The 25,457-nt window shown below is 47.1% G+C and overlaps 2 protein-coding genes across 5 annotated transcripts in view; one reads left to right on the top strand and one right to left on the bottom strand.

Annotated features, from left to right (window-relative positions):
- The window catches only part of TBXAS1 (thromboxane A synthase 1), a 161,643-nt gene extending 136,285 nt beyond the window's left edge, over positions 1 to 25,358 (top strand). For 2 of the 4 annotated variants that reach the window (XM_014859250.3, XM_070514552.1), the window contains 3 exons: positions 1,092 to 1,229; positions 2,684 to 2,846; positions 5,206 to 5,452. In XM_014859250.3, the coding sequence (XP_014714736.2) occupies positions 1,092 to 1,229; positions 2,684 to 2,846; positions 5,206 to 5,280 (376 nt within the window). In that variant the 3' untranslated portion in view covers positions 5,281 to 5,452. Of the gene's footprint in view, positions 1 to 1,091; positions 1,230 to 2,683; positions 2,847 to 5,205; positions 5,453 to 25,070 lie in introns of those variants that run through there. The other 2 variants (XM_070514549.1, XM_070514550.1) reach the window with 1 other exon arrangement.
- PARP12 (poly(ADP-ribose) polymerase family member 12) overlaps positions 9,010 to 25,457 on the bottom strand; it is a 38,338-nt gene continuing 21,890 nt past the window's right edge. The window contains exons 7-12 of the mRNA XM_014859197.3: positions 22,535 to 22,676; positions 19,639 to 19,735; positions 14,481 to 14,556; positions 12,514 to 12,644; positions 11,468 to 11,619; positions 9,010 to 10,174 (exon numbers count right to left, since the gene is read on the bottom strand). Coding sequence (XP_014714683.3) covers positions 9,852 to 10,174; positions 11,468 to 11,619; positions 12,514 to 12,644; positions 14,481 to 14,556; positions 19,639 to 19,735; positions 22,535 to 22,676 — 921 coding nt within the window. The 3' untranslated portion in view covers positions 9,010 to 9,851. The remainder of the gene's footprint in view (positions 10,175 to 11,467; positions 11,620 to 12,513; positions 12,645 to 14,480; positions 14,557 to 19,638; positions 19,736 to 22,534; positions 22,677 to 25,457) is intronic.

Raw genomic sequence — 25,457 nt, forward strand, 5'->3', positions numbered from 1 at the left:
TTTGAGCACTGGGGTTTTGCTGCCAGCCCCACGCACAGATTAACTGCGTTAATAGGTTGGGATCTGAATGGCGGTCCTACAGCCCCGGCCTTTCACGTTCCTGACTGTTACACGAAAGGTTCCTAACAGAGTGACGAATGCTGCAAGGACCCATGGGTTGCTCTTAATTTCTTTTACAAGTGGGAACAGGGTATAATGGTAATTAGTGTAATAATTTTATCTCCCCTAAGATATTTAGGGAAGCCCAGTCCTGCAGCTTAAAGTAAAAGCCAGCATAGATTATTTTTGATCTTTAAAATAATTATTTATTTTACCAAAATGATATGCTTATACTTAAAAAAAAACCCAAAAAACAAAAGAAACCCATCAAACAATACAGAAGGATCCAAAGAAAAAGTTGATACCCTTGGTCCCCTGCCATCCTCCACCCCAGTCCCATCCCTTAGGGGAGACAATGGTCTGAGTTTAGATATTCTTCCAGAAATTTTATATTCATATGCAAACATATATAGTCTAGCCTTTAAAAATAAAACACAAATGGGATTATTCCATGGCCATTTGGAAAATAAACAATCCGACCAGAGATTTTCCTCTCTATTAGAAGTTATCCATGGTGATGCAGACAATGAGTGGGGAACAGGTTTTCACCCAAATTTCCTTGAGGTAAAGCGGTGGGGGGGGGCGGTGAGGGCAGTTTAAAGAGGCTTGACTGTGGCCGGGAAGACCAGAGCGGCCAGGGAAGCAAGCCCCGGCCAGAAGTAAGGCCTTCAAAGGCACCTGTGCGCCCCCAATGCCAGGCATACGATGGCCCTTCAGGCTTGATGCATGGATGGACCAAGGGATGGACGAATGCCTTTTCACTGAGGGCCAAGCGAGTCTAAAAGTCTAGAGACTGCAGGGTCTTGGGCAGTTAATGGGGTGGGGCTTGGTCACCATCCGGGTCACCCTGGGAAGCTGGTGGGGGCCTCCTGTCCCTCTGTCTCAAGCTGCATTCCACACTTCAGACTCAGACTCCATCTGCCCCACCTCATTGTGAGCTCTCCTCGTCTCTGCTCTGCATCAAGGTGGGGGTGACCCGTGTGTCTCCGCAGGTTCACACGGGAGGCGGTGCAGGACTGTGAGCTGCTGGGGCAGCGCATCCCCGCGGGCACCGTGATAGAGACAGCCGTGGGCGCGCTGCACCACGACCCCGAGCACTGGCCGCGCCCCGAGGCCTTCGACCCCGAGAGGTGAGCACTGGCTCTTCGAATGGGCCACGGAGGGACACGGAGGGGGATTGGAGGTGGCCACCAGATTTAGTAAAGTTGTCCTCAAAACTCAAAAGTCACGGCAATCAGACCTTCGCAAGGCATAATTTCTGAAGGGAACAATTGTACCATTTTAAAAAGCCCCGAGGGAATCCAGAGATTTAGCATTTCAGCAGCACTACATGCAAGTAACAAGGACATTTCAAATGGGTGTCCTCTGTTTGTTCAAGCCAAGAAACAGAACACGGGATTGTATTTGGGGTGTGCACTAGAAAGTAACAAAACATCATTTCCTTTTTTAAAAATTGGCACCTTTTCCAAAACAGGAGTATTGCCTAAATTTCTCAGAGATCCAGATAGGCCAACATGGGCAACCTGGATCCCCCCTCCGGTCCCCTACATGGATTTGGTCTATTGTCTAGGCTCCCAATTGAAAATGTCCGAGCAGGTATTCACAGCCCCTTCTCATCAGAATCCATGTATATCCCTTCCTCGCGTGCTCTGGCAAGGAGAGGGCCAGCCAGGCAGCAGCTGTGTTTCCACCTTTGGTGCCTCCAACTTCCTGTGGAACCAGCCCCAACTCTACAACCCGGTCACTGGGAAACCACGGGCAGTGGAACCTAGATAAATAATATTCCTTTGCGCAGCAGCTCCTGGAAATACGGGAAAGATCAAGCGCTATAAACACTGCAGGGCTTCCTGCGCGACCTTCGAAAACAAAAAGCGCATTAGTATGATATTGAAAAGGGTAGGTCAAGGGCTCCTTGGGCACTGAAAAGTCCAGAGGTAGTAAGAAGTGAGCTGGCTATTACAAAACAGTGGTTGTCACCTAGCTTTACTGTCACCGAAAACACGTGGCAAATGCTGCCATTTGACAGCAGAAGCGGCAATTCCTCCCAGCGGTTCATATATAGCAACCCCCAACGGTTCGAGTTTCACTGCTTGAACCCAGAAGGCCAGTGCGGGCAGGGGAGACGGCTGCCCCGCATAGCATCGAGAGACAAACTGGCAGGACATGGCCTCCAGGGGGGGCAGGTGCCCGGGGACTCTGCTTTGCAAGCTGGTGATGGCGATGGCGGGTGTCACCCTCTGGCCAACGGGGAAGTTGGAGCCCTGGGCGCAGGTGAGGGCGGTGTTTCTTTAAGACTCTTTTATCCTGGATCACAGTGAGCCTGCAGGCTCATTAACGGCACAATGAAGTCCCCAGGAGGGGCAGGGTCGGTCAGCCGAGTCTTCGGAGATTTGCAGGACGGGAGGAGCGGGCAGGACCGAGGCTCCTGGATTAGCAACCACCAGCTCCCAAGCCTTCGGGACCCGCCCATGAGAAAACAGGATTCTGTGGCCCGCGGGGGGCGTGGCCTCGGCTGAAGGGGTCCTTCCGCCAGGCCCAGCGGCGGCGGTCCCGGGCCAACCCTGCCCGCGCTGCTGCCCCACAGGTTCACGGCCGAGGCCTGGCGGCGCCGGCGGCCCTTTACGTACCTGCCGTTCGGTGCGGGCCCGCGGAGCTGCCTCGGGGTGCGGCTGGGGCTGCTGGAGGTCAAGCTGACGCTGCTCCACTTGCTGCGCAAGTTCCGGTTCGAAGCCTGCGCGGAGACCCAGGTGAGCCCCGCTGCTCCCGCCGCGCGAATTCCTTTATCTCTCGGCCTTAGTTTCTCGATCTGTAAGAGGGGGTTAATAACAAGAACACCTCCTACCTCTTCACGCCGTGGGAGGATTAAACGAGCCAACGAAAGTGCCAGATCAGCGCCTGGCGCATAACCCGAGTCTGCGTTAGCTATTAGTATTGTTCCCTGTACAGCAGGGCTGCGCCTCACGATGCTGTAGCTCTTCCTTCTCCCGCAAAGAGAACCCAGTAATCCTGCAGAGTAGGTTATATTATTCCCATTCCTCAGATGGGGAGCTAAAATAAAGCTCAGAGAGGTTAAGTAACTTGCCTGAGGTCACATAGTCGAACTGCGGACTCCATGAAGGCAGGGACCAAAAGTCTGTGGAATTCATTGTTGGAGCCTCCAGCGCCCAGCTTAATGCCGAGCACTTGGCAAGTACTCACTCATTCATTCAACAGACGTTAATGAATAAATGAATGAAGAGCCCGAGAGTGAAGAAACTGGGGTTCGAAGCAGATCCTGCTCCTTCCCCAGCCCTCCCTCTTTCCTCTCCGTCTAGCAGCCTTTCTGCACAGTATTAGCTGTTCCCCACACGACCTGAACGTTGCCCCCCTCCAAGCCTCTGAGGAACCCCTCTGCACAGCTGCAGACCTGGATAGGAGGGCGTAAGGGGGCAGAGATAAGGATACAGTGACGAATGGTGACAACTTCTAGATTCAGAGTGGCATTGCCTCTGGGCAAACAGGGAGCTGGGGCAGGCTGCTGGTCTGGGAGGAGTAGTGAGTTGGGCTGGAGTACAAAAGATTGAGGTACTGGCTGTGAAAATGTCTGCCAAGTTCTGAGGTTCAAGGCTGGAGACAGGGAGGGGCAAAGTGGGAGCACAGAGCCAAACCAAGACAAGGAAGGAGCCGAGCGAGGCAAGCAGGTCCCCTGCCGTAGGAATTCCACGGGCGCAGGACTCTTCTTCGGGGTTTGTCTCATTTACCCTTGATCTTGACATGGTACAGCAGCCAGACCAATGTCCCAAAATACTGCTTTATGCCTGGCACTCCCCTGCTCAAGAACCAGCCGCGAGTCCCTGAGCCTGCTGGGTCCAAGGAGAGCTCATCTGAGCCAACTTTGCATTCCCCACTCCAACTTCCCACTCGGAGGGCGTTTCATCGGCTTCTCCCTGCCTGCTCTACTCCCTGCCTGCTCGGGCTGCTGCCCCTACTTGGAATGTCTTCCCTCCCACTTCCCCGCCCCCAGTCTAATCCCATCCTTCAATTCCTTTGGTGTTCCCTCATATCCCAAAGTGACCCCTAAGAAGTCCTGTTCACACAGCTTCCCCTATTTGTAGCCCTACCCCCGTTATCGCTTCCTCCAGGAAGCCCTCCTTGACTTTGCCAGCCCCATTGACTTCTTTTTTTGAAGTCCAATGTGTTTCAAGTTTGTCTAGATCTGTGGTGTGTGATACAGTAGCCATGTGTGGCTATTGATATGTTAATGATAATCAAATAAAATCTAAAAGATTCAGCCCTTCATTTGCACTAACCACATTTCAAGGGCTCAGCAGCCTCGCACTTCTGGCTACCCCATGGGAAAGCACAGATCTAGACCAGCATGTTGCTTGGTTGTATAACTGTCTCCCATCTGAACCATAGTTCTCAACAACATCTGAAAAGCCCACAAGGCCCCAGCACCAAGGCCTGGTGATTCTTCTTTCCTTTAAAGGGTTCACGTCAGCCACTGAGCAGTCATGTCACACACAGCTCAAGGGGACACACTGCTTCTTGAGTAATTCTTTGGTTTTTCTTCCAAGTCCCCAGTCCACCATCCATCTGCCTTGTAATTTGGCCCTAAGGAAAGCTTTCTGGATGGCAGCGAGGCCAGACTACAGCATGCATGAGCAGGGAACAACATGGGGCCGCTCTCCCCAAAGCCCCTTGGAAAGAGAGGGGCCTGCTCAGTTAGGCAGGGCACAGGGGAATGAGATGAGGGGAACTGAGAGTTTGAGGCTTTGCTCTCCACTTCCTAGTCATGTGAAATTGAGTTCAAGTCACTTGGCCACTCTGAGCCCCCATTTCTCATTTGCAAAGGGAGTGGCTCCAGCTCTTACACAGGCTTCCTGGGAGGACCTCACCTGCAAGATTTTAGTGACTTGGGAGAGGGGGCGAGCTGGTGAGGCCCCCACACCCAATCCCCTCGGGGCAGCTTTGCGGCTTCTCAGGGTCCCGTGGAAGGCCTCTGCTCGTTCCTAGCCCGTCCATCCCTCAGCCCAATTTCCACAACTCTGCTTCAGGCCCAGTTCCTAGGAAGCTTGCTGCAGGTATGGTTAACTGTGGCAAATATTTTAATTTCATCTGTTTTAGGTACCACTGCAGCTAGAATCCAAATCTGCCCTGGGTCCAAAAAATGGCGTCTACATCAAGATTGTCCCTCGCTGACACAGTCCATGTTATGAGGGCACTCCCTAATTCAAAGAAAACCTTCATGTGGAAATTCAGATTTTTGGAAAAACATCACTGAAGCAATTGAAAGGGTACCTGGCATGCAAGTATAAAAGAGGACATTTACGTAACACTTCCTAAATGCTTAATAAATGGCTGTTGCACTTAACTTTGACTTTACCAATGGTGTCTGAACCACAGGTCCACCTCTCTCAATAAGGGATTGCTGATAAATAGGCAAAAATGTAGTTTTGACAAAACATATGAGAAGCTGGTGTTTTGAAGGAAGTCCTGGCCGTGGATGGAAGGAATCTATATATAGGGCAGGAGACAAGGACACTCAGGTGAGCTGTCCTGATGGCACCAGCTCGTGGGCCTTTTCAGCTTCTGGTGCATTGTGGTGTTTGACTTAATGACATCAGAAGCTCAACTTCAAAAGTGGCTCAAAAGCTTTATCATGCTTTGATTTTCCTAGGTAGGGTAATACCAACTTTATAATAAGCTCCAATGTGTAGAAAAGTGAGAGAGGCTGAAATGTACTTTCTCTTTTAAAGAGGATCATATCTTTCAATTTTGATCAAAGAATCAAAATAGGTGAATTTTAGTACAAGTAAATATTGTGTCACTAAGAAGTTCAAATTCAACAAAGAACTTGCAAACTGAATCCCAAATCTGCCACCAGCAGCCATGTGGCTGTTGGTCTTTCCACATCCCTCTGCCTCATTTTCCTCATCTGTGAAACAGGGAGGCTGACCTAGATCAAAGACCCCTTCCTCTGTTCAACATCTGAGCAGCATTAAGGGGCTGAATGTCGTAGAGGTAACAGAGCAGGGATCTGTGAGCACGGACACGGATGCGATACCAGAGGCTGACCCACCTTTAGAAAGTTAGGCTTTCAGGAGAGCTGGCAGAACAGGTTTCCACACATCCACGTCTGTGAATGTTGCTTTCGCTGTTTGATCCTCCACCGCTGCAGCCCAGAGCATCCCATGCTTCCCCCATAGCGCTCCCCGGAGCCCCCTTCTCTCTCTCTGGCCTCCCCAGAGGGCAGCCTCATTCCCCAGCACTGTCCCAGACCTCTGAGAGGTCTGGCCAGCCCATCGCATAGCCTCTCCACGCCCTTACCGCTGCCACCTGCTCATCTCTGTGACCCAGCCCCTCCAAGATGCCTGGCCCCGGGGCTCAGACTCACTGGAGAAAACTATACATTCCTCTTCCTGGTGACCATCTGCCTCCCCTGACTGCCCCGCCCCTCTCCTCCAATCCCTGACCCCGCTATGGCCATCACAGAACCTCATCCTGCAAAAGGGCCCAACTCTTAGCCCCTTGGCTTCCCTCTCCTTCTTGGTCCGGGTGGTCACCATCTTCAAACACAGCAGTGGGGCTTCCTCATGTACTAGACTCGCTGGGCTCCCAGCCATTCCAGTTTCAACTCACAATCCTTAGCTCTGCTTAAATCCCACTGTTCATGCCCAACACCAACTATACAGGGCAGGAAATGGCAGGAAACTGCACTGACAGGGTCCTCCACCAGACCCTTTAGCTGTAACCCAAGTGGGTCTTCATAACTTTCTTGTCAACTATACACCCACACACTTGCCCTGGATCCCACTACCTCTTTGCACACAAGGTTCTGAGAGTTATGGTCATTTTGACTTCTCCTCAACACAATGCCCACGCCCTCCTGCACCCACAGGAACAACTTGCTGCAACCCCACCCCTGGCCACATAAACCCTGTTCTCCTCTCAAATTTCCAGTCCAAATAGTTGCTCTTCCTGACTTGCTTTCTCAAAGGTCAACAAATCCAGGGACTTCTGCAGTCTTCATAGCTTCCTTGAGTTTTCTGGAGCATTTGATCACCTCCCACCTCAGGTTCCTCTTGCCTTTCTTCCATCCATGTTCCCAAATGGACCATTCCTGCTTCCCACTTCTCAGCTCCCAGCAGCCAGATGGTTAAAAAGTATATGATCCGGGGAGATGAACAGACATTTCTCCAAAGAAGATATACGGATAGCCAATAGACACATGGAAAGATGCTCACCATCACTAATCATCAGGGAAATGCAAATCAAAACTACACTAAGATATCACCTTACACCTGTTAGAATGGCAAAAATAACCAACACAAAAAGTGACAAATGTTGGAGAGGTTGTGGAGAAAAAGGAACCCTCATACACTGCTGGTGGGAATGCAAACTGGTGCAGCCACTATGGAAAACAGTATGGAGATTTCTCAAAAAATTAAAAATAGAAATACCTTATGACCCAGCCATCCCACCTATCCAAAGAACTTGAAATCAGCAATTCCAAAAGTCCCATGCACCCCTATGTTCATTGCAGCATTACTTACAATAGCCAAGACATGGAAGCAACCTAAATGCCCATCTACTGATGATTGGATAAAGAAGATATGGTATATATATACAATGGAATACTACTCAGCCATAAAAAAGACAAAATCGTCCCATTCAGAACAACATGGGTGGACCTTGAAGGTATTATGTTAAGTAAAATAAGCCAGACAGAGAAAGACGAACTCTCTATGGCTCCACTCATAGGTGGAAGTTAAACATAGAGACAAAGAGAATTGATTGGTGGTTACCAGGGGAAAGGAGGGGTGGGGGTGGGCACAAAGGGTGAAGTGGTGCACCTACAACATGACTAACAATAATGTACAACTGAAATTTCACAAGGTTGTAAACTATCATAATCTTAATAAAAAGTTAAAAAAAAAGTATATGATCCATTGACTTACATTTAAGACTTAGCAGGCAAGCACCTGATTTAACGGTTCTCTCTGACACCCCTCTGCCCCCCACCTACACTGTAGTAGGACCAATTACTTAACTGAAAAGCAATGAATGAAATCTCAGTATTAGGATGTGGCAGAAATATTTTGGGGGCTCTGAAAAATCATACCATATACAATTAGGTGACCAGCCCTGCTGGGAGGTAAGGTAGTATTTGTTGCTTCTTCATTTTTCTGGTCATTTAACTCAGTTCTCCTCTGGCTTGATTAGCTGACCTTGTGTAAGGTTCCAGATCACTCCCTACGCCTGTTCCAAAGATGGAAAAACTAAACAGCCTTGGATCTGAGAACTACAGGACAAACCAAGTGAAGTGGAGGCATCGAGTGGAGAGTGGACACACTGTTAGGAAGGTGGGGGGATGGGCACAAAGGCTGCAGGTGAGGAGAGAAGCCTGGGGCTGAGGACTGAACCCAGGGCCAACAGGTAGAGCCACTGGGGAGGGAGCAAACGGCCTCATAACATGAAGCCACCGTGCCAGCCCCTCTGCTCCCAGTCCAGAGCCTACCAAGGCCCAGCAGAGAGATTCCAATAAATTCCTGGGGTGGAAGACATGCACAGAACACATCCACCCCCTCCGTATGCACAACATACTTTGCTCAACGGTGAACCTGGGTTTTGTGGGGCTTAGAATTTATATGAATTGGGGGAAAGAAAAAAATACAAATATGTAATGTCTGCAAATCTAACTGAAACATATGATCATGTGGCCATATAGTTAGGGCCCCTCCTAGGGCTGGGGGAGGGGCCCCACAAGTGAGGGGCCCTAAACCCTCAGCTTCATTGGCTTCATGATAAATTCACACTCAGCCCCAGGGCAGTAAAGGGGGCTCTGTTATATCCTGACACCCAAAAAGTGCCTGGGTAGTGGGTGCTCAATAAACAGATGTTGAAGAATGAGCTGCAGTCATCACCTACTTCAGATAAATATTTTTATTTCCATACTCTGTTGTGACATTTGCAGCACAGGTATTCAAGTCTCGCAGGGACATAAAACCCATATTCAGAGGGTATCCAGTGCACTTAGGAGATGCAGGAATGGCATTCATGGGCCGAGCCCAGAGGTCCTCAGGGGAGCCACTCATCCATGTCACTGGCCAGGGTGAATGTGCTTCCTCTGGGTTACACTGACCCCCAAAAGGACAAAGGGAAACAAACAAGGACTCAGTGACATCACACAATAGCCACATGTTCTAACAAGGTGATATAAGGGCCAATTCCAAGGCCAGAAGCCCAGGAGAAGCGGCAGAAGAGCTGCCTGGACCAGAGCCAGAGCAACAGCCACAGTGATGGTGCCTCCCTAGGCCCATGACATAGGTTTTCCTGGATTGATTGAACTGTGTCATTCTGACAAGAAAATAAAACAAGATGCCATGGAGACCATGAAAAACCAAATCACTGGAGAGACAAACTCTTAAAAATTAAAACCAATCCATAAAACAGTACCTGAAAACTCTGTGCCTGGCGCCAATCAGCAGCAAAGTCAACAAAGAGAGTAAAAAATAAAATTTCAACCCACTAGTAAAAAGCAATAACAGGCTCATGTATAATCACTACTAGTTAGTAGTCCACTAGCAAGCCCCAAAGTGACTTAAAAGTGAAAACCATTATCAGCGAGAGATTAAGAATGTAACTTCATCGAGAAGTCAACAAACAGTTCATTAAAAGTTTTTCGTTTAAAAAAAAAAAAAAACCCTTTCCAAATAGCTGTTTCAAGGAAGATAAGCCTGAAAGGCATAAAAAACATCCTCCGGTGCTCACTACCGGCCACCAAAGAAAGATGCCAAGGAGAGCAGGGTAGAGGCCCCAGGCGTAGGCTTGTCGGAGGTGGTGTACTGGATGACATACTCCGGATAGACCTGGTGTTTCTCGAAGACCACGAAGATGGAGGGGTCAGACATGCTGTTCACGCAGCTGTCGTAGAAGACATTGCTCTGGCCTCCCTTGGCTGGGGGGCGGACGAAGGAGGAGCTGCCTCGGGTGAACTCGCCCACCAGCACCCGAGCCAGAAACATCAAGTGGGACTTCATGTCAGGTTTGCTGTAATGGTGAGAATATGCGGCGTCTCGGGCAAAGTAGCTCCCTGCAAGGATACGCACGGGCTCAGCTGGGCGCTGGGAGGACAGCTCACAGCTGGGAAGGGGAGGCTCCACCGTCCTGTGAACCAGGCAATGCCAATGGCCTCCACTCCTCCATCACTGTATCTCCCTTCCTCCTCCTTCTCCCATTTCTCCAGCCTTTCCCTTGTGAAGGGCATCAGAGGGGACACCAAACTCTGAGGCAGAAAACTCCTTTCAAGTTCCGGATCTGTCACTCAATTCCTAATGGTTTCTGGGCATCTCACTACTTAACCCCTTAAACCTCAGCTTCCTCAGCTATAAAATGGGGCTGTCATGCCCAACCTCATAGGGTTGGAATGGAAAGTGACTAAGATCCCATTTATGGAATCACTGTAGAACTGGCAACCCAATGTGTAGAATTATGAACCTTGTCAAATGGGAACCTGAGCTGGAAGCTGCCACCTATACATTCGGATTTACAACCTACTGCCGGCTCTTGTCCATCTGGAGCCCACAGCCATCACCACATCAGATCAAGTTTAACTGATGGACAAGCGACGGGACTGGAATAGGAACTGCTGATTGCAGTATCACATCACTATGAGATTTCCTCAATTTAGTAACCATGTCATGGTTACAGAAGATAATGTCCTTGTTCTTAGCAGATGCTAAAGGGTGAAGGAGCAGGATATATGCCACCTACTTGCAAATGATTCAGAAAAAATAGATGGGGGGTAATAAAGCCAATGTGGCAAAATGTTAAAACTGATGAATCAAGGTAAAATTTATGCAAGAGTTTTTTAATATTATTCTTGTACCTTTCCAGTGAGTTTGAAATTATTTCTAAATAAAATTTAAAATTAAGAGACAGGAAAACACTCAGATAACTCACAGCCTGCATGACATATTCACATAAATGTTATCGGAGGTGTTCGGATTTCTATTCTAATGAAAAAGTGCAGGCACAGTCTGGGGACCTGGCACAGGGCTGAAAGGCACCCCTTTCCTCGCCCATCCCGTGCTCACCATCTCCCAGGGCCTCTCTCCACAGGGACGCAGGCCCTATCAGGGAAGCAAACCCCAGCGTAAGCAGGGCCACCCCTGCTCCGACACTGGGGCAGGCTCCTGAATGCATGCTGAGGAGTGAGTGAGGGTGTGGCCAGCTGGCACCCCGCAGAGTGCCAGGGGGCCATTCCTCACTGAGTTTGAACTGACTCATTACTTACACTGGCTGCCCTGAGGCCCTCCATCCATTTCCTTTAAAGCGGTTTCCCAGGCCCCGGGCAGCAAGGCTGGGTTCTGGCCCTCGCACTTACCCTTGCCATAGGATGTGCCATGAAGACCACAGACCCGCCAGTCAAAGTTCTGCTGACAGATGGCGTCGACGAAACTGGCGCTGGTGCCATGGAACAGCTGCCTCTCATCCACAGTTTTCCCTCCATTTCTCTTCTGCATCTGCCCTTTTTGCCTAGAATCATGGGAGAGGAATGTGTGCTGGAAGCAGAAAGAGCTTGCTGCCAAATCCAGGCTACCCAACCCAAGAAAACACATTTTATTAGAAGTGTCATGACACTAGGAGATGTGGGTCCAGACCCATGGGACTCCAGCCACGGGCCAGGGAGTAGGAAAGAAGGTGGAGAAAAGCAAAGGGAAGCCTTTCCTTCCACAGCTCTAGGCCTCCAGCAGCTCCTTGAACTCCTAAAGCAGATGAGCCCTTGGAAGGCAAGGGTGTTTCTTCCCAACCACCACACTCCCATGTGGAGCTTAGCCACAGAAGCTGGAGGATGCTGTCGGTGGGGGCCATCCTTCTCCCCTCTCCTGTAAGTTACCCTGATTTCATCACTGGGCCCAGAGTACAGATGACACTGCTCTAACCTCTTGTGGGGACAGATCAACAGAACCCCAGGCCCGCCATGACCTGCTGTGGATGTCCTCCCCACATGGACAAGTGCCTGGGTACCCAAGCACATGCCAATCTTCAGGCACAGAAATAAGGCCCCTGTTCTCTGGCTGTCAGGATGCTAGCTTATGTGCCCAGGGCTAAGGGTGTGGGTGGCTTGTACTTTCCCATCTCCTTGATCTTCAGGTGGGAAGGCGGAGTGCAGAAGTGTGAGTGCTGGCTTTGTCACTAGAGAAGCCTCAGTTCCCTCTGAAGGGATATGTCAGGACTAAGCTATAAAGATGACAAGATGGACAGGAAAGCAAGGACGCAGGTCCCGACTGCAGCAGCACTGGGCAAGCAGTGGCTGCTATCTCAGGGTGTCCCGGAAGCCCAGGGCACCTTTGGTAAGCAACTAGCCTACCGTGTATGTGTCTGAGGGGACAGAGTCACCAGCCCACCAACAGCAAGCCCCCAACGCACCACTGGTAGACTTCCCAGAGGGCGAGGTTCTGGACTCGCTCGATCTTCTGAATAAAGTAGAAAGGCAGCGTGCAGTTAAAGAGGTTCCAGACCTTCTGATACTCCTCTGAGGAAGAACTGAGGGCAATCCTCTGCAAGGGGCAAATATTTTTACCATGTTATCATCCAAGTATGGAATCCCTTCCCAAGATCAATTCCTTCCCAAGGCTGCTCATAAAATGTTAGAACTGCAGAAGGAAGAAAACCCAGACAGTGATGACCACCCTCCCCCTTGTTGCAGGGTGTACTGTCTCCAGGAGCAGGATGTGTGCAATCTATAGTCACTTCCTTCTTATTCACTGTGAGACCACTGGAAGGACAGGATGTGAGGCTTATGCCAGTACCATCCTGCCTATCCCTTCTTCTGACCACACAGGTGGCAGATCACATAGTCTACAAGACCACAGAGTCAGTGTCAATAAATACGGAATGCACACATTTGGTGGGGAAGGGGCAAAGCCGTCAAAGCAGCTTCGGGCTCATGAGCAGCAGTGTTGAGGGAGAGGCCAGGCTGGCAGATGGGCATGCAGCAACTCAGGAGCCTGGCCGCTGCGTCCCTCCCAGCTGAGCCCGCATCTTCCTCCGTGTCTCACTCTGGGAAACGGCAAAGCCCCTGACCAAGAACAGCTGACCATCACAGAGTGACAATCCATAGGACACCTGCAGCCCGCACCTAACCAGCCTCCCTGTTCCTGGCTCCAGAAGGCTTGGCCCAATGACAGCCTGTTTGGGGATCTCTAGGGAGTCCCTCTATACCATCTCCTTCCCCACACAAAGCGCAGCCTTATAATAACCAACTCACCACCCCACCAAAGACTCTAAATGATCAGGGCTCAGTGTGAATGTGCATGGGTCTCTGCAACTCAAATTCTGACTCTTGGTTTCCCTGCTCCCATCCCACAGAAGACCCCCAAGCTCCTCTCCCTCTGGTATGGAACCAGCCCTGCCCCTCCCAGACTAGAGACTGGCAAGGGCTCCCACACCCATCACAGCCTGCAGCTTGGCCCATGACCACGGCGCTCCACAGCACAGCCCTGACCTCTCGCCTGCTCTCCCGCATCTATACATGTACCTGAGACACCCTGTGTCCTGACCTGGGCTCCTTCCCCATTTGGTTTCTACCAACCTGTATGTTCTTCCCCCATCTCCGCCTGTACAAGCACCAGCGATCATTTAGGTGTGGACCCAGGGACACCAGCCCTGATCCTCTCAATATGGTCGCCTCCTCCTCTGAAACCTGAGGGCTGCTGTGTGAACCTGCCCAGTCCTTCGCATGTCCTGCTGCACTGCTGGGGTGTGAGTGTGCTTTGTACAACTTGACAAGATGAGTCCTCCCACAGCAGAGACTGTCATGTTGTAAAAACCGGTTTGCACAGTGGCGGGCAGGAGGCCAGCTGTCAGAGGTCAGTCCAAGAGCCCCACACAGACGGGCAGCATCAGACGTTGGCCTGAATATTCTACCAAACTCAGTATAGCTCCCATCAGCTGGCAGAGAGGCTAAATGAACTGTTCAATTGACTATTCCTTTTTTTGTCATCTAGTATCTAGCACCTCCCCCTCCAGATGTCCCTCACCATACTCAAATCCTCCCCTGCTTTCTTTTCCTTTCCTTGCTTAGTAAAACTAATATTTATTGGGTAAGCAGCTCTTAAACTCCTTTTTTCTGCCCTTTCCAGAAAACTTCCAGCTTGCTGTCCTCCATCCACAATACATCCTCTCCCGTCAGGGCCACAGCCATCTCCTGTGTGGTCATCGAGGCTTAAAATCCCCAAGACCTGAAAAAACGCAAAACCCCCCCAACACCTCTGCCCTCCTCCCTGAGCCCCAAGTGCACAGCTTCTTCAGTGGTGGAGGAAACAGCACAATTGCTCACACTCACCTCTGTCTAAGAAGCCCCCTCCCCAGCCTGAGGCAGCGTGATTCCATACCTTAAAGCCGGGGTCCGGCAGGGCCGAGGGGTCCCAGTGGGCTGGGATGCTCTTTGGGCCTGGAAGCTTGATGCCGCTACAGGATATAAGCAAAAACACTGAGATGTTTTGTTCTCAGACATAAGCATATCTATCATGGGTGGCCTCCACATCTTGAGTCTCAGCATATCATTTTGCAAAAGTGGGGAGAAGGCAAGGAAGCACATAACCACACTAGCTGCCACCTGAGAGCACTTGCATCTTTGCCTGTGTGGCCAACACTGAAACAATGAGGCATGAGGGATCCCTTTCTCACCTGGATCCCACTTCCTGCACAGAAGGGAGAGAGCATCTGATAAAGTAGCACAAACCCTTATCCACAATCTTATTAAAAACAGCCTCGATGAAGTGTAATTGTATTCAAAAATATTTTTAAAAACATAAAATTGATGTCAAAACTCATTTGGCAACATAAATTTGACTTAAACTGCTAAGAGGCTATTTGTGATCATTATATATCCTTCTTAAAGTGACTACGTATACTTTTTACTGCAGAAATATTAGCATGTTCAATTACAGGGTGTCATATAATACAAACACCACATAATCTTTCTAAAAATAAAAATAAATAAATATAAACTGAGTTTTAAAAGATATGTGGCCCAAAAGGTTTAGGAACAAAGACTGTGAAGCTGTAATTCCAAATCATTCCTACTCCCTTTCAGAATGCTCTGTTCTTCCTACATTAGATCTACCTTCTGTTTCTGCTGGCATGAGACATGTACCTTCATCCTAAGCCTCAAAGAACTCCCACAAATAACTTTCCTAGGAAAATGGCACAGTTTAAAAATAACTAAGCAAGGTCCCACAAGCAAGAACAGCCAGAAACAGACCCATGAAGACTTAAGATGCTGAAATTATCAGGCAGATTATAAAACAACAACTATTCTATGTTTAAAGAAATAAAAGAAAAAATTTTAAAACATATGCAAGGAAGAGGAAACTATAAAAAGACCTGAAAGGTTTGAAAAAGAACCAAATACAACTTGTAGAAACGAAAAACACAATCCTTGATAGTAAAAATCAACAGACAGGCTTACTAGTAGATCAGACCACCTGAAGACAGAATGAGTGAGCTGAAAGATATGGGAAGTGAAATTATCCAGAATGTGGCCCACAGCAATAACAAGATGGAAAACGTGGAGAGGAAGCTGAGATGTGGAGAAGCGAGTAAGAAGGCCTGAATCTGCTCAGAGCCTAACTGAAGCTCCAAAAAGAAGAGAGAGAACAGGGTGGAGGCAATTTTCAAAGAGAACTAATGAGACACACCAACTCACAAGTTTAAGAAGCCCAAAGACTCTCCAAGAGGATAAACAAAAATACCCACCCAGACACACCACAGTGCAAGTGCATATCACCAAGACAAAGAGAAAGTCTTAAAAAGTAGCTGGGGGAAAAAAGAGTGATTCTAGAAAAGCAGCACCAGTTGGACAGACAGCTCATTTGCCAAAGCAGCAATGGAAACCAGAGGACAGCAGAGTGATATCTTCAGTGTTCCAAGAGTGAAAATATCTTTCAGGACTGACAGCAAAATACAGATGTGAGTAATTTTAAAATAAAGTGTGAGTAAATTTAAAATAAAATAACAGGGTCCCGTGAAGTTAAAAAAAACAAGTTGCAAGGAAGGTAAATGGAATAAAAGTAAATGAAGGACCTTATATTAGTTGATAGGAGGGCAAAGATATTGATTGACTTACACCTAAGTGAAGAACACATGTTATCATTTCTAGTGTGGCCTTTTAAAAAAATAGTAATACTAACTGCCAAACAAGTAGAGGGGGGAAAAAATGAAATGACAAAAAATATCTACAAGAAGGTAAGAAAAGAAAAAATACGACCCAATCACATGAATAAAACATTTTCACAGAGGATAGAATGATAGTAAGGAACTAAACCAGATACGTGATGTGTAAATGTTGTCTCAAACTTTACATGAAACTCCTGTATTATGACTTCTGAACATGGAAATCATACTCTATGACCCTGTTAATTGTGTAAACAGAGAAGCTGTTTCTGAAGGTGACCCACCCTATGAGTCCTGGTTGGCCATGGAGGCCCAAGCAGACTTGCCTGCTGGAGTTATGACAACCAGCTACTGCCATACGAGTCAGAGGGAAGAACCGAGCACTTCACTGCACATAATACGTGCGACTCTAAGGTTACGGAGAGGGGAGATCCTCAGTTACTCATACCTTAGTCTGAATTTGACCAAAATAATCACATTTATTTCTGATGTATGGTATCTGCTTGTGGTCCCCTGAAGTCTAAGTTAGAGAGATGAGAAGAGATCCAGTCTCAGAAAGAAGACAGACAGATTTTTCCAAACTGTGCCTAGTTTAGGCTCTGGATAGAGAAAGAATCAAAAATAACTTCCAGAAGTAGGAGCAGTCACAGTTAACCAAAACTCTAAATCCAGAAGCAATACATAGAAGAAACTGATACATTTAGCTAAAAAAATAAAATAAAAAACAAGTATTTCTGCATGGCAAAATATTTCATAAACAAAACCAAAAGGCAAATAACAAACCAAGAGAAAATATTTGCAATTTATATAAGAAACTGAGGGCTGATCTCCCTAATCGATGAAAGGCTCTTAATATATAAGAAAAATGCCAAAAAGTTGATAGAAAAATGGACAAAAACACAAACAGTCCACAGAAAAAGAACGGCGAACGGCCGTTACATGTTGGGGAAAAAGCATTAAAGCTCACTCATGAGAGACAGCAAATTAAAATACACTGCGAAACCCTCTCCCACCAATGAGAACGGCAAAAGTCCAAGAGCCTGACAACTCGCTCTGGCAGGAAGGCCGAGGGAAACAGGCACCTCATGCGTCCTGGGGTATGTGCATGACCATGCAACCCCCTGAAGAGGAACCAGCACTTACCTTCTAGGTCTCTAACCTGATGACCCACCCCCACGAATGTGAAACAGCACAGACAGCAGATGGCCCACTGTGGCATTACACTTGTAACAGCAAAAGACTGAAACAACGCAAAACATCCTCCAGAGGGGACAGATTAAATAAACTATGGGATGGACATGTGATGCCGAACCATGAAAACAGAAACAGAATTCTGAAGACTTCAACATACTGAAATGGCATAATTATTTTTAAGTGAAAAAGAAAAGGTACAGAACAGTACATATAAATGTTACCTTTAGTGCAAGAAAAGCGAAATAAGAAAACACTTATATATATGCATTTGCTCATTTTTACAAGAAGAAACATAGTAAAGATAAACTAGAAACTAATGAAAATGGTCACCCACCATGGAAACCAGGTGGAGCCAACAAGGAGGAGGATACTGACTACTGAGTATACCTTTTTCTATAGTTGAGACATTCAAATCTGTAAATTTTTCATATGTAGTCAAAATTAAATTTTAATTAAAAAGAGAAATAAGACATATTTAGCTTCAAGGAAACAGGGAGGGGCAACCCCAGGACCTGACTCAAAAGGCACTTGATGTTCTTGGATTGATAATACCTTTCCCCTCTAGCTTGTACCAACTCTTCTTTAAATGACCTTGCCGTGCTCCACAAACACAGCCACTAAAGTCCCTCTGTGAAACTGTAAAAGAACCAGCAGCAACACTATCAGTTCTCCGTGAAACAGAAATGAGCCAGACTTCTCCAGCTAATGGAAGGTATAGCCGGCGAACAGCAACACTGGCTAAAGCCCAGCACAGGCTGTCACACAGGACTGTAATGGGCACTCTGGTATCTCTCACCACCCAGGCTGCCCTCCCCCATTATGTGGCTGTGTGGTTTGGAGGGAACTGACCCCTCCCCCAGCCCCAACCCCATCACTCTTGCCCCAAGCCTGAAACACTCCTGGTTCAGAAGGGGTCTGATTAGTGCAAAGCTCAAGAATTTGTCTCCATCAGCTGCAGAAGGGCCTGGGCCCTCTCCTAAATGCTTACAAGGCCTACCCTAGTGGCCCTACCCTAGTGGCTCCTGGCAGCCATCCTGTGACATAAGGGAAGGATGAAGCTGGCCCATGAGTGCCTGCAGCATCCATTTTTGGTTTTACAGTATTCCATGATATTCAAGTACTGAAATACATGGGTTTTTATTGGTGTAATTCCATTATTTCAACATTTAAAAAAATTTAGGTCTATGACTCAATTATCCACCTGAAAACATAAACTGATAAACTGGTTTCAGGTCTAGCCTGGCTTGCAGATCACAAGCAGTCTTATAATTATGTATTACAAAGCTTCCACCCACAGGAATAATTCTCTCCCTGGTCAGAAGCCTTTCCCAACTAATGGAACGTGAATAACAGTAGTCAAATTGCTACAGATGAGACTGCACTGGAACTATCATTCATTCATGATGCAAAGAGGAACCTAAAATGCTTTGTTAGAACCAAAAAGCATGAAAAAATCTAACTCTACAAACAAAACAAACAAACAAATAGAAAAACCCAAAGAACTGTTTAAAAGATCTCCTCCAAGTTATAAAACAAAAGATACAATCACTTGAAGATGGAAACAGAGGGAGAATATTAGGACTTAGATGATTACTATTTCCTTGCCATTCTCTAAGTTAGTCTAAAGTCAGACACAACTTTTTTGGCTTCTGGAAAAAGCACGAGAACATCTTCATGACTCAGTAACACTACTGGCACACCTAAAATATCTAATTATGTGATTTTTTTCCCAGTGTCTTGGTGTTTTTTTCCTTTATGTTGTGTTTGGTTTGTCACTTTAATGTTTTATTAATTGCATCTGCATCATCAGAATGATAATACATCTAACACCTTTTTATAAATTTACATTATATTTCATAGTTTTATAATACATGCTAATATTTTTCTATTTGAAATGTGGTAAGTGTACATTGATTTTCCAGTCTCATGAATTCTCAGTCCCTTTATAGAACACGGATATTAACACAGCACTTTGGTGTTGAGTGAAGGAAAGTTCAGATATACATGGAGGAGGGCGGGGCACAAAATACTCTGAGACAGAGAGTGCTAGAGCATTCAGTTACACGGCCAACAAACCCCGTTTAATGTTTCAGCCAGTCTGGGTGGGTTTTCTGTACTTGCAGCAGAGCACATCCCAAATGACACACATGCTAAGTAACACGTGCCCCAAATGACACCTACCAGGTTCGTTTCACTTTCACATCCTGGGGAGACACATATTTGGGTCTTCGGCAAACTTTTCTGACTGTACCATAGACCAGGTTTTTCTGAATGAAGGCTGAGAAAAAAAACCATTTACACGCACAGGATGACAATGTTTTATAAACACAAATTAAATGGGCTGGCAATCTAATCCAAATGTGTGAAGCCCAGAATCAGTCTGCTAAACATAAGGCAGTTTTACACATTTCAAATATTCATAAAGAAAATAGGTATCCTTAGGAGACTGGGTTTAATGAATAGATGAATGATTAGTAATTGACATATCAATTATACATGAGAGCTTTTAAATTGTTCTTTCCAATCTTGTTTAAACTATTATTTTGCTTAGCAATTTTTCCCAGCTTGGATATAAAAAAGCTTCAGCCCAGTCTGAGACCAAATTACCACATCTTGAGCTAGTGGGATTTAGAGTTAATATAATAATTTTACTCTTAAGACTTTTTTTTCTTAGTTTCACTAAACTGACTCTATAGCAGTATTTCTCAACCTTTTTAAACCTGCACCACCTTTAATAAACAAAATTCTTGCTCCACACCCACTCCCAAGCTCCTCTGATTTATCCTGGGCGGGGGGGAACACTGCCCCTTAAGTTAAAAAGTCAGGAATACCCACAAGTTAGATTACATGTCCCCAACCACCAGGAAGACCTTGTCAAGTCTTACTTTTTTGCATTTAGAATATAAAAATTTTTTTTATTTAAAAAACATTTTCATATTAATTTGTAGACGTCTATAACTTACCTTACTGCATTTGAGCATATGCTTCATGATCACCTAGGTGGTGTACCTTGTGCTGTAGCCCACATGGTCAACAAGAATGGGCACTCCTGGGGGGTCCTCCACATTCTAATCAGGAGCCCATAATCCAGACATGGCTACCACAACCCCTTCTGTTACCCACCACTCAACCTCCCATCAATATTCTGCTAATTAGCATACTAATGGATTTTTATTGGTCTGTTCACTAACACTGTGATGAATCTCAAATGGCTCTCACTGGTGAAATTAAAAGTTTTCAAGATATATAGACCGGCTAAATGTATGTGAGACCCATTCCCTACTCTCCCATGGACAGGGTAAAGCGAAGCTTGTTCCCTAACTTCCCCCTAAAGAAGATACACTAGGCTAAGTCCTTAAACAAGTCCTGACCTTGGGGATTCTGCCCCTCTGATGCCAACTAACAGATGTCAGAATTCTGCCTCTGGAATCTTGGCATTTGCCTTGAATGACTCTTTTGGGACAAGAGCCCTAAGAGGACAGAGCCGAGTCTTCCCCAATCCTACAGAACAAGTCATTTGGCCTGTTGTGTGTGCTTCTGTACTTACTTCTTAATAAATATTTAGTTACTAAGTGTGGGTGGCAAATTTGGGTCTGAGACTTGCTGTCACTATACCTAGTAGTGAAGTTGGGAGAAAAGAAGCTAACTTATCTCAAACTAGTTCTGTGGCTACTGTTATCCACCACCAACAAAAAAAGAACTGCCCATCCAAGTGAACTTAGGTCTGTCTGCGGTGAACACACATTTCCTGCAGTTTGCAGTAAACTGCATGCGTGTGCTCTTCCCCAACCTCCTCCTGACTTATGTCCCCTGGGGGTGCTGTCTAGGTTGAGAATGGTAAAGGCTGCATACGACATTTCTGGTTTATTTGTTTTGATATTTGCCACATACTTAAAAGAAATATTTCTAACTGTTGTCGGCAGCAGTCAGATAGGTGCCAGTTATGTCCACTTGAACTCAGGACTGCCCTGAAGGTCATTAGTTCATGTGTCCCTCATTGTCCTCTGTAGTGCACTTGCGTTTATCAGACTGTGGACTGCAAACCACCTCACACATACTTGGCCTTCTCCAGCAGATGCTGAAGGCTGGCAGGCAGCTCTCACTGCAGAGGAGAAGAAATTCCAGGTTCTCTGAAGGGCACACCGAGGGGGCAGTGATTCCACATTAAGCAAAACCACAAGCAAAACCAACTGGCTAAAAGCAGGCAGGCAAAGTAGGTTTAGGATAATTCACCAAAGACACTTTGCTGCCCTCCAAATAGAAGGTCCACAAGAATAGAGAAGACAATAAACTGGGTTTAAAGGAAGGCCCACTTAATTCCCTTAAAAAGTGCTGAACAGTCACAAGGATTCAATGTGAATTTAAAGGCAAAACTGAATTGAACAAGACTGGACTGATAAATCCATGTGAAAACGGCTTAAGAGAAGCCACAGAAAAACTAAAACTTAAAAATCCTCACAAATTGGTCACTGGAAGAACTGGCTAAAGGGTGTTTGGCCTGTTTCTGTCTGTCTATCAAGGCAAGCAGGACAAGTCATTTAAGGCCCAGTTTCAAGACACCACGAGCACATGAAAATCCGCTCCCTAGCAGCTTTTAATTACAGCGTGTGTATACCACGTGTTTAACCTGGCAGTCCATCTGTGCCGAAGACGCCTACAGAAAAGATATTAATGCTGTCCCGTGGGGAGGGACAAGCCTGAGCTGCACAGCAGAACTGCTGATACTTGTCAGGGACTGAGGTTAATCCTCAGACACAGAGAGACTCGTCCATGGCCTACAGGACAACCACCACTGCGCACGTGCTGACCCTCCACGCTTTGGGCTCCTATCCCCTCCTCAGGGTCCTCTCTTCTCACTCCCCCAGGCAGCTTCTCCTCCATCCCGCTGGGCTGGCATCATCTGTTTTCAAGGCCATCTCCCTTCCAGAGGGGCAGTACTTTAGGAGCAGGGACCACCCCTCCCTCTTCTTTCCTGGCCCTCAATGTGTATACAGAGCTTCTCCAGGGTTAATGTGGAAAAGGCAGAGCCAACAGATGGCCAGGCCCTGCTGGGAGAGGGCAGTGGGTCAGGAAGTACCTCTGAAGTCTAACTCGTATTTGTGCTTTCCGGCCTGGAACTTCAGAGTGGCTGCCTGGGCGTCAGACCCCGACGTGCAGTAGGCCAGGTAGGCCTTCTCCAAATCGCTGCTGCTGACGTTAGTCATGGGGTGCTCCATGCCCTGCAAGGAAAAACCAGATACTTCATGAAGGCAAGAACAGATGATGATGAAGAAAGACGCTAGGTGCTGTCCATGCCACACCACAGACATGTCCACAGTAGATATTCATGTCATAGAGGAGGCGGAGGAGGGAAGAGGCAGGGAGCAGGGGTGTGGCAGGAGGCATGGAAGAGAAGCTGACACGACTGCCTCCTAAAAGCTGCCAGGGAAAGTGGAAGACAGTAAATATGGGTCTTGCCAACCAGGATAAGTGGGATGGGAGCAATGGAAGAGAGGGCATTCAGACTACCCAAAATGGATGATACAACCATTCAAATGAAGGTGAAACACCGACACTAAACTCTCAAATGCTGCTTGACTGGCGGCCTGAGCAATGCTGCCTCTTCTCCACCTATTCTTGTTCCTACCATCCCTGAATCAGAGCTCAGGCCTTCTCCTCGTTTTCTTTTTCTGGTCCCTTGGAGAGCTCTTCTATTTTTTCCAATTACCCATTTTGATCTCTCGTTCTCTCTTCAATTACTTACAAAACATCTAAGATTTGGGGATGGAATAACTGAGTTTGAATTCTGGCTCCTAAATCTGTTTATAACCTCGGTGAGTTATTTTAACCTCTCTGAACCTCAATTATCTCAACTCTATAACAGGAATAATAATACAACTTAAATCATCCTCATATCATCACACAACAGTACCATCCAATCCTCAAAGGGTTGGGAAAATAATTAAAATAAGGCATGCAGAGCACTTAGAATAGTGTCTAGAACAAAAAGCAAAGGTTTCAGAAATCTCAGATGGGTTATCTGGATACATGAGTCTGAAGTTTGAAGAGAAATCTGGTCTGGAGACAGAGATGCAGAGATCACTCAAAGTGGCCACCACTGTCAGCAGAACGGGAGTATGAGCTGGACCCCAGGAAACTCCAATATTCACAAAGGGGAGTGAAAAAAAGAAGGCTGAGGAGGAGCAAGAAAGCCAGGAGAGTGAGGAAGGACTGGACAACAGGCTGGAAATGCCACAGGATTTGGCACCTGGCCCTTTGCCAGTGTCTACGGCATGGCAAGGGCTGTGCCTGGCCAGGTCCCACCTCCTGTAGGTGCACCATGAATACTGACCAGACAAACAAGTAATGGGAATAGAAGTCAGATTCCGGTGAGTGGTGGAATTAACAGGGGTCTTTCTTCCAGGCAGAGATGGATGAGTTGTTCAGGTACGAAAGGGTGAGGGCAACTATGGGGCTCTTAGATCACGGCAAAGGAGTTCACAGGAAAGGGGGAAGGTGCACAAGGTAAATCAACCTGAGAAGTCTGTTGAGAATAATCTAAAGAGGATACAGTTTGGGGTAATGCAGCCTCCTGCAGCCCAATACCTCAGGGATGTCAAGTTTAACGCAGGAAAACTCAGTGCGCCAAGCACCGTAATACCTTTATAAACAAGATTAGGTTATGGGCTAAATTGTTTCCCCCCTCAAAAAATATATGTCGAAGTCCTAACCCTCAGGACCTCAGAATGTGACCTTATTTGGAAATAGGTCATTGCAGATGTAATTAGTTAAAATGAGATCATAGTGGAGTAGGGTGGGCCTTAATTCAAATGAGCAACGTCCTTATAAGAGAATGACCACATTCAGACAGAGGGGGAATGCCATGCAATGACAAGGCAGAGACTGCAGTGATGCAAACACAAGACAAGGAACACCAAAGATCACCAGCAAACCACCAGAAGCTAGGGAAAGGCAAGGAAGGATTCCCCTCCAGGTCTCCGAGGGAGAATGGCCCTGCCAACACCTTGATTTCAATTTCCAGCTTCAGAGCTGAAAGACAATAAATCACTGTTGTTCTCAGCCACCCAGTTTGTGGTACTTTTTTACGGCAGCTAGGAACTTAAGAGAGTGGAGGCAATTTGGACTTGAAATTTGGGGGCACATTCCAAGCTCAGGCAGAAAAGAACCTAGCTTTTCTGAGAATCAACAGAAAACGGTCTTGAACTACCTTAGCAGAAAACTATGATAGAAATCCAAATATGAGGTGACACCAGAAGTGTATAGGAAAGGAAGAGCTAGAATGGACAGGTCATCCTATGAGGGGGTCCAGCCAATGGTACAAAATGAGACCACGCAGCCGAAAGTCACCAAGTCCACACATGCACATCCGTACCCACCAGTACATGATGTGTCAACAATACCCACATACAGGTCATCCCCAGAGACTCTCCCTGTTCTAAACAAGGTTATGCACTCCAACTATACTGCTTAATAAAAGAGTAGCAGCATTAAAAAAAGGGGAAAACCCTAAGTGTGGGGTATTGGGAGGAGAAAGGCCTCCAGTCCCCAAAGTTGTGATGACCCAGTTTGCAAAGTCACCCAGGGAAACTTACTTTCTCTTGTGTTGCCCCCAGGGTCCCGTGTCATCCCACTCGGAGCCCAGGGAGCCTGTCTCCCCCAGAAGAGGGACAAACCACCAGAGGGATCATCAGAGGCTGTTACATTTGCTAAGTGCTTCTCGCCTGCCATGTTGTCACCAGCTAAGCTTGATTCATGGAGCCTGACCAGCCCGTCATCCTCTCCCCTCCTGCTCCTGACCAAACCGAGAGCAAGGCTAGAGAGCCTCCCTAAACAAATCTACAGGGCAGGGAAGGCGGAAGGAATCCCAGGATGCTCAAGAAGAGGAGATGGGTGGGGAAGGGGGTGGATAGAGCAGCCGACGAGGAAAGGCTGGTGCTGGAAGAAACGGAGGAGAAGGATGAGGTCTCAAGGCCACCAAGAGTAACCAGGTCCAACTGACC

This window comes from Equus asinus, chromosome 1, assembly GCF_041296235.1.
Source record: "Equus asinus isolate D_3611 breed Donkey chromosome 1, EquAss-T2T_v2, whole genome shotgun sequence".
In the NCBI taxonomy this organism is placed as follows: Eukaryota; Metazoa; Chordata; class Mammalia; order Perissodactyla; family Equidae; genus Equus; species Equus asinus.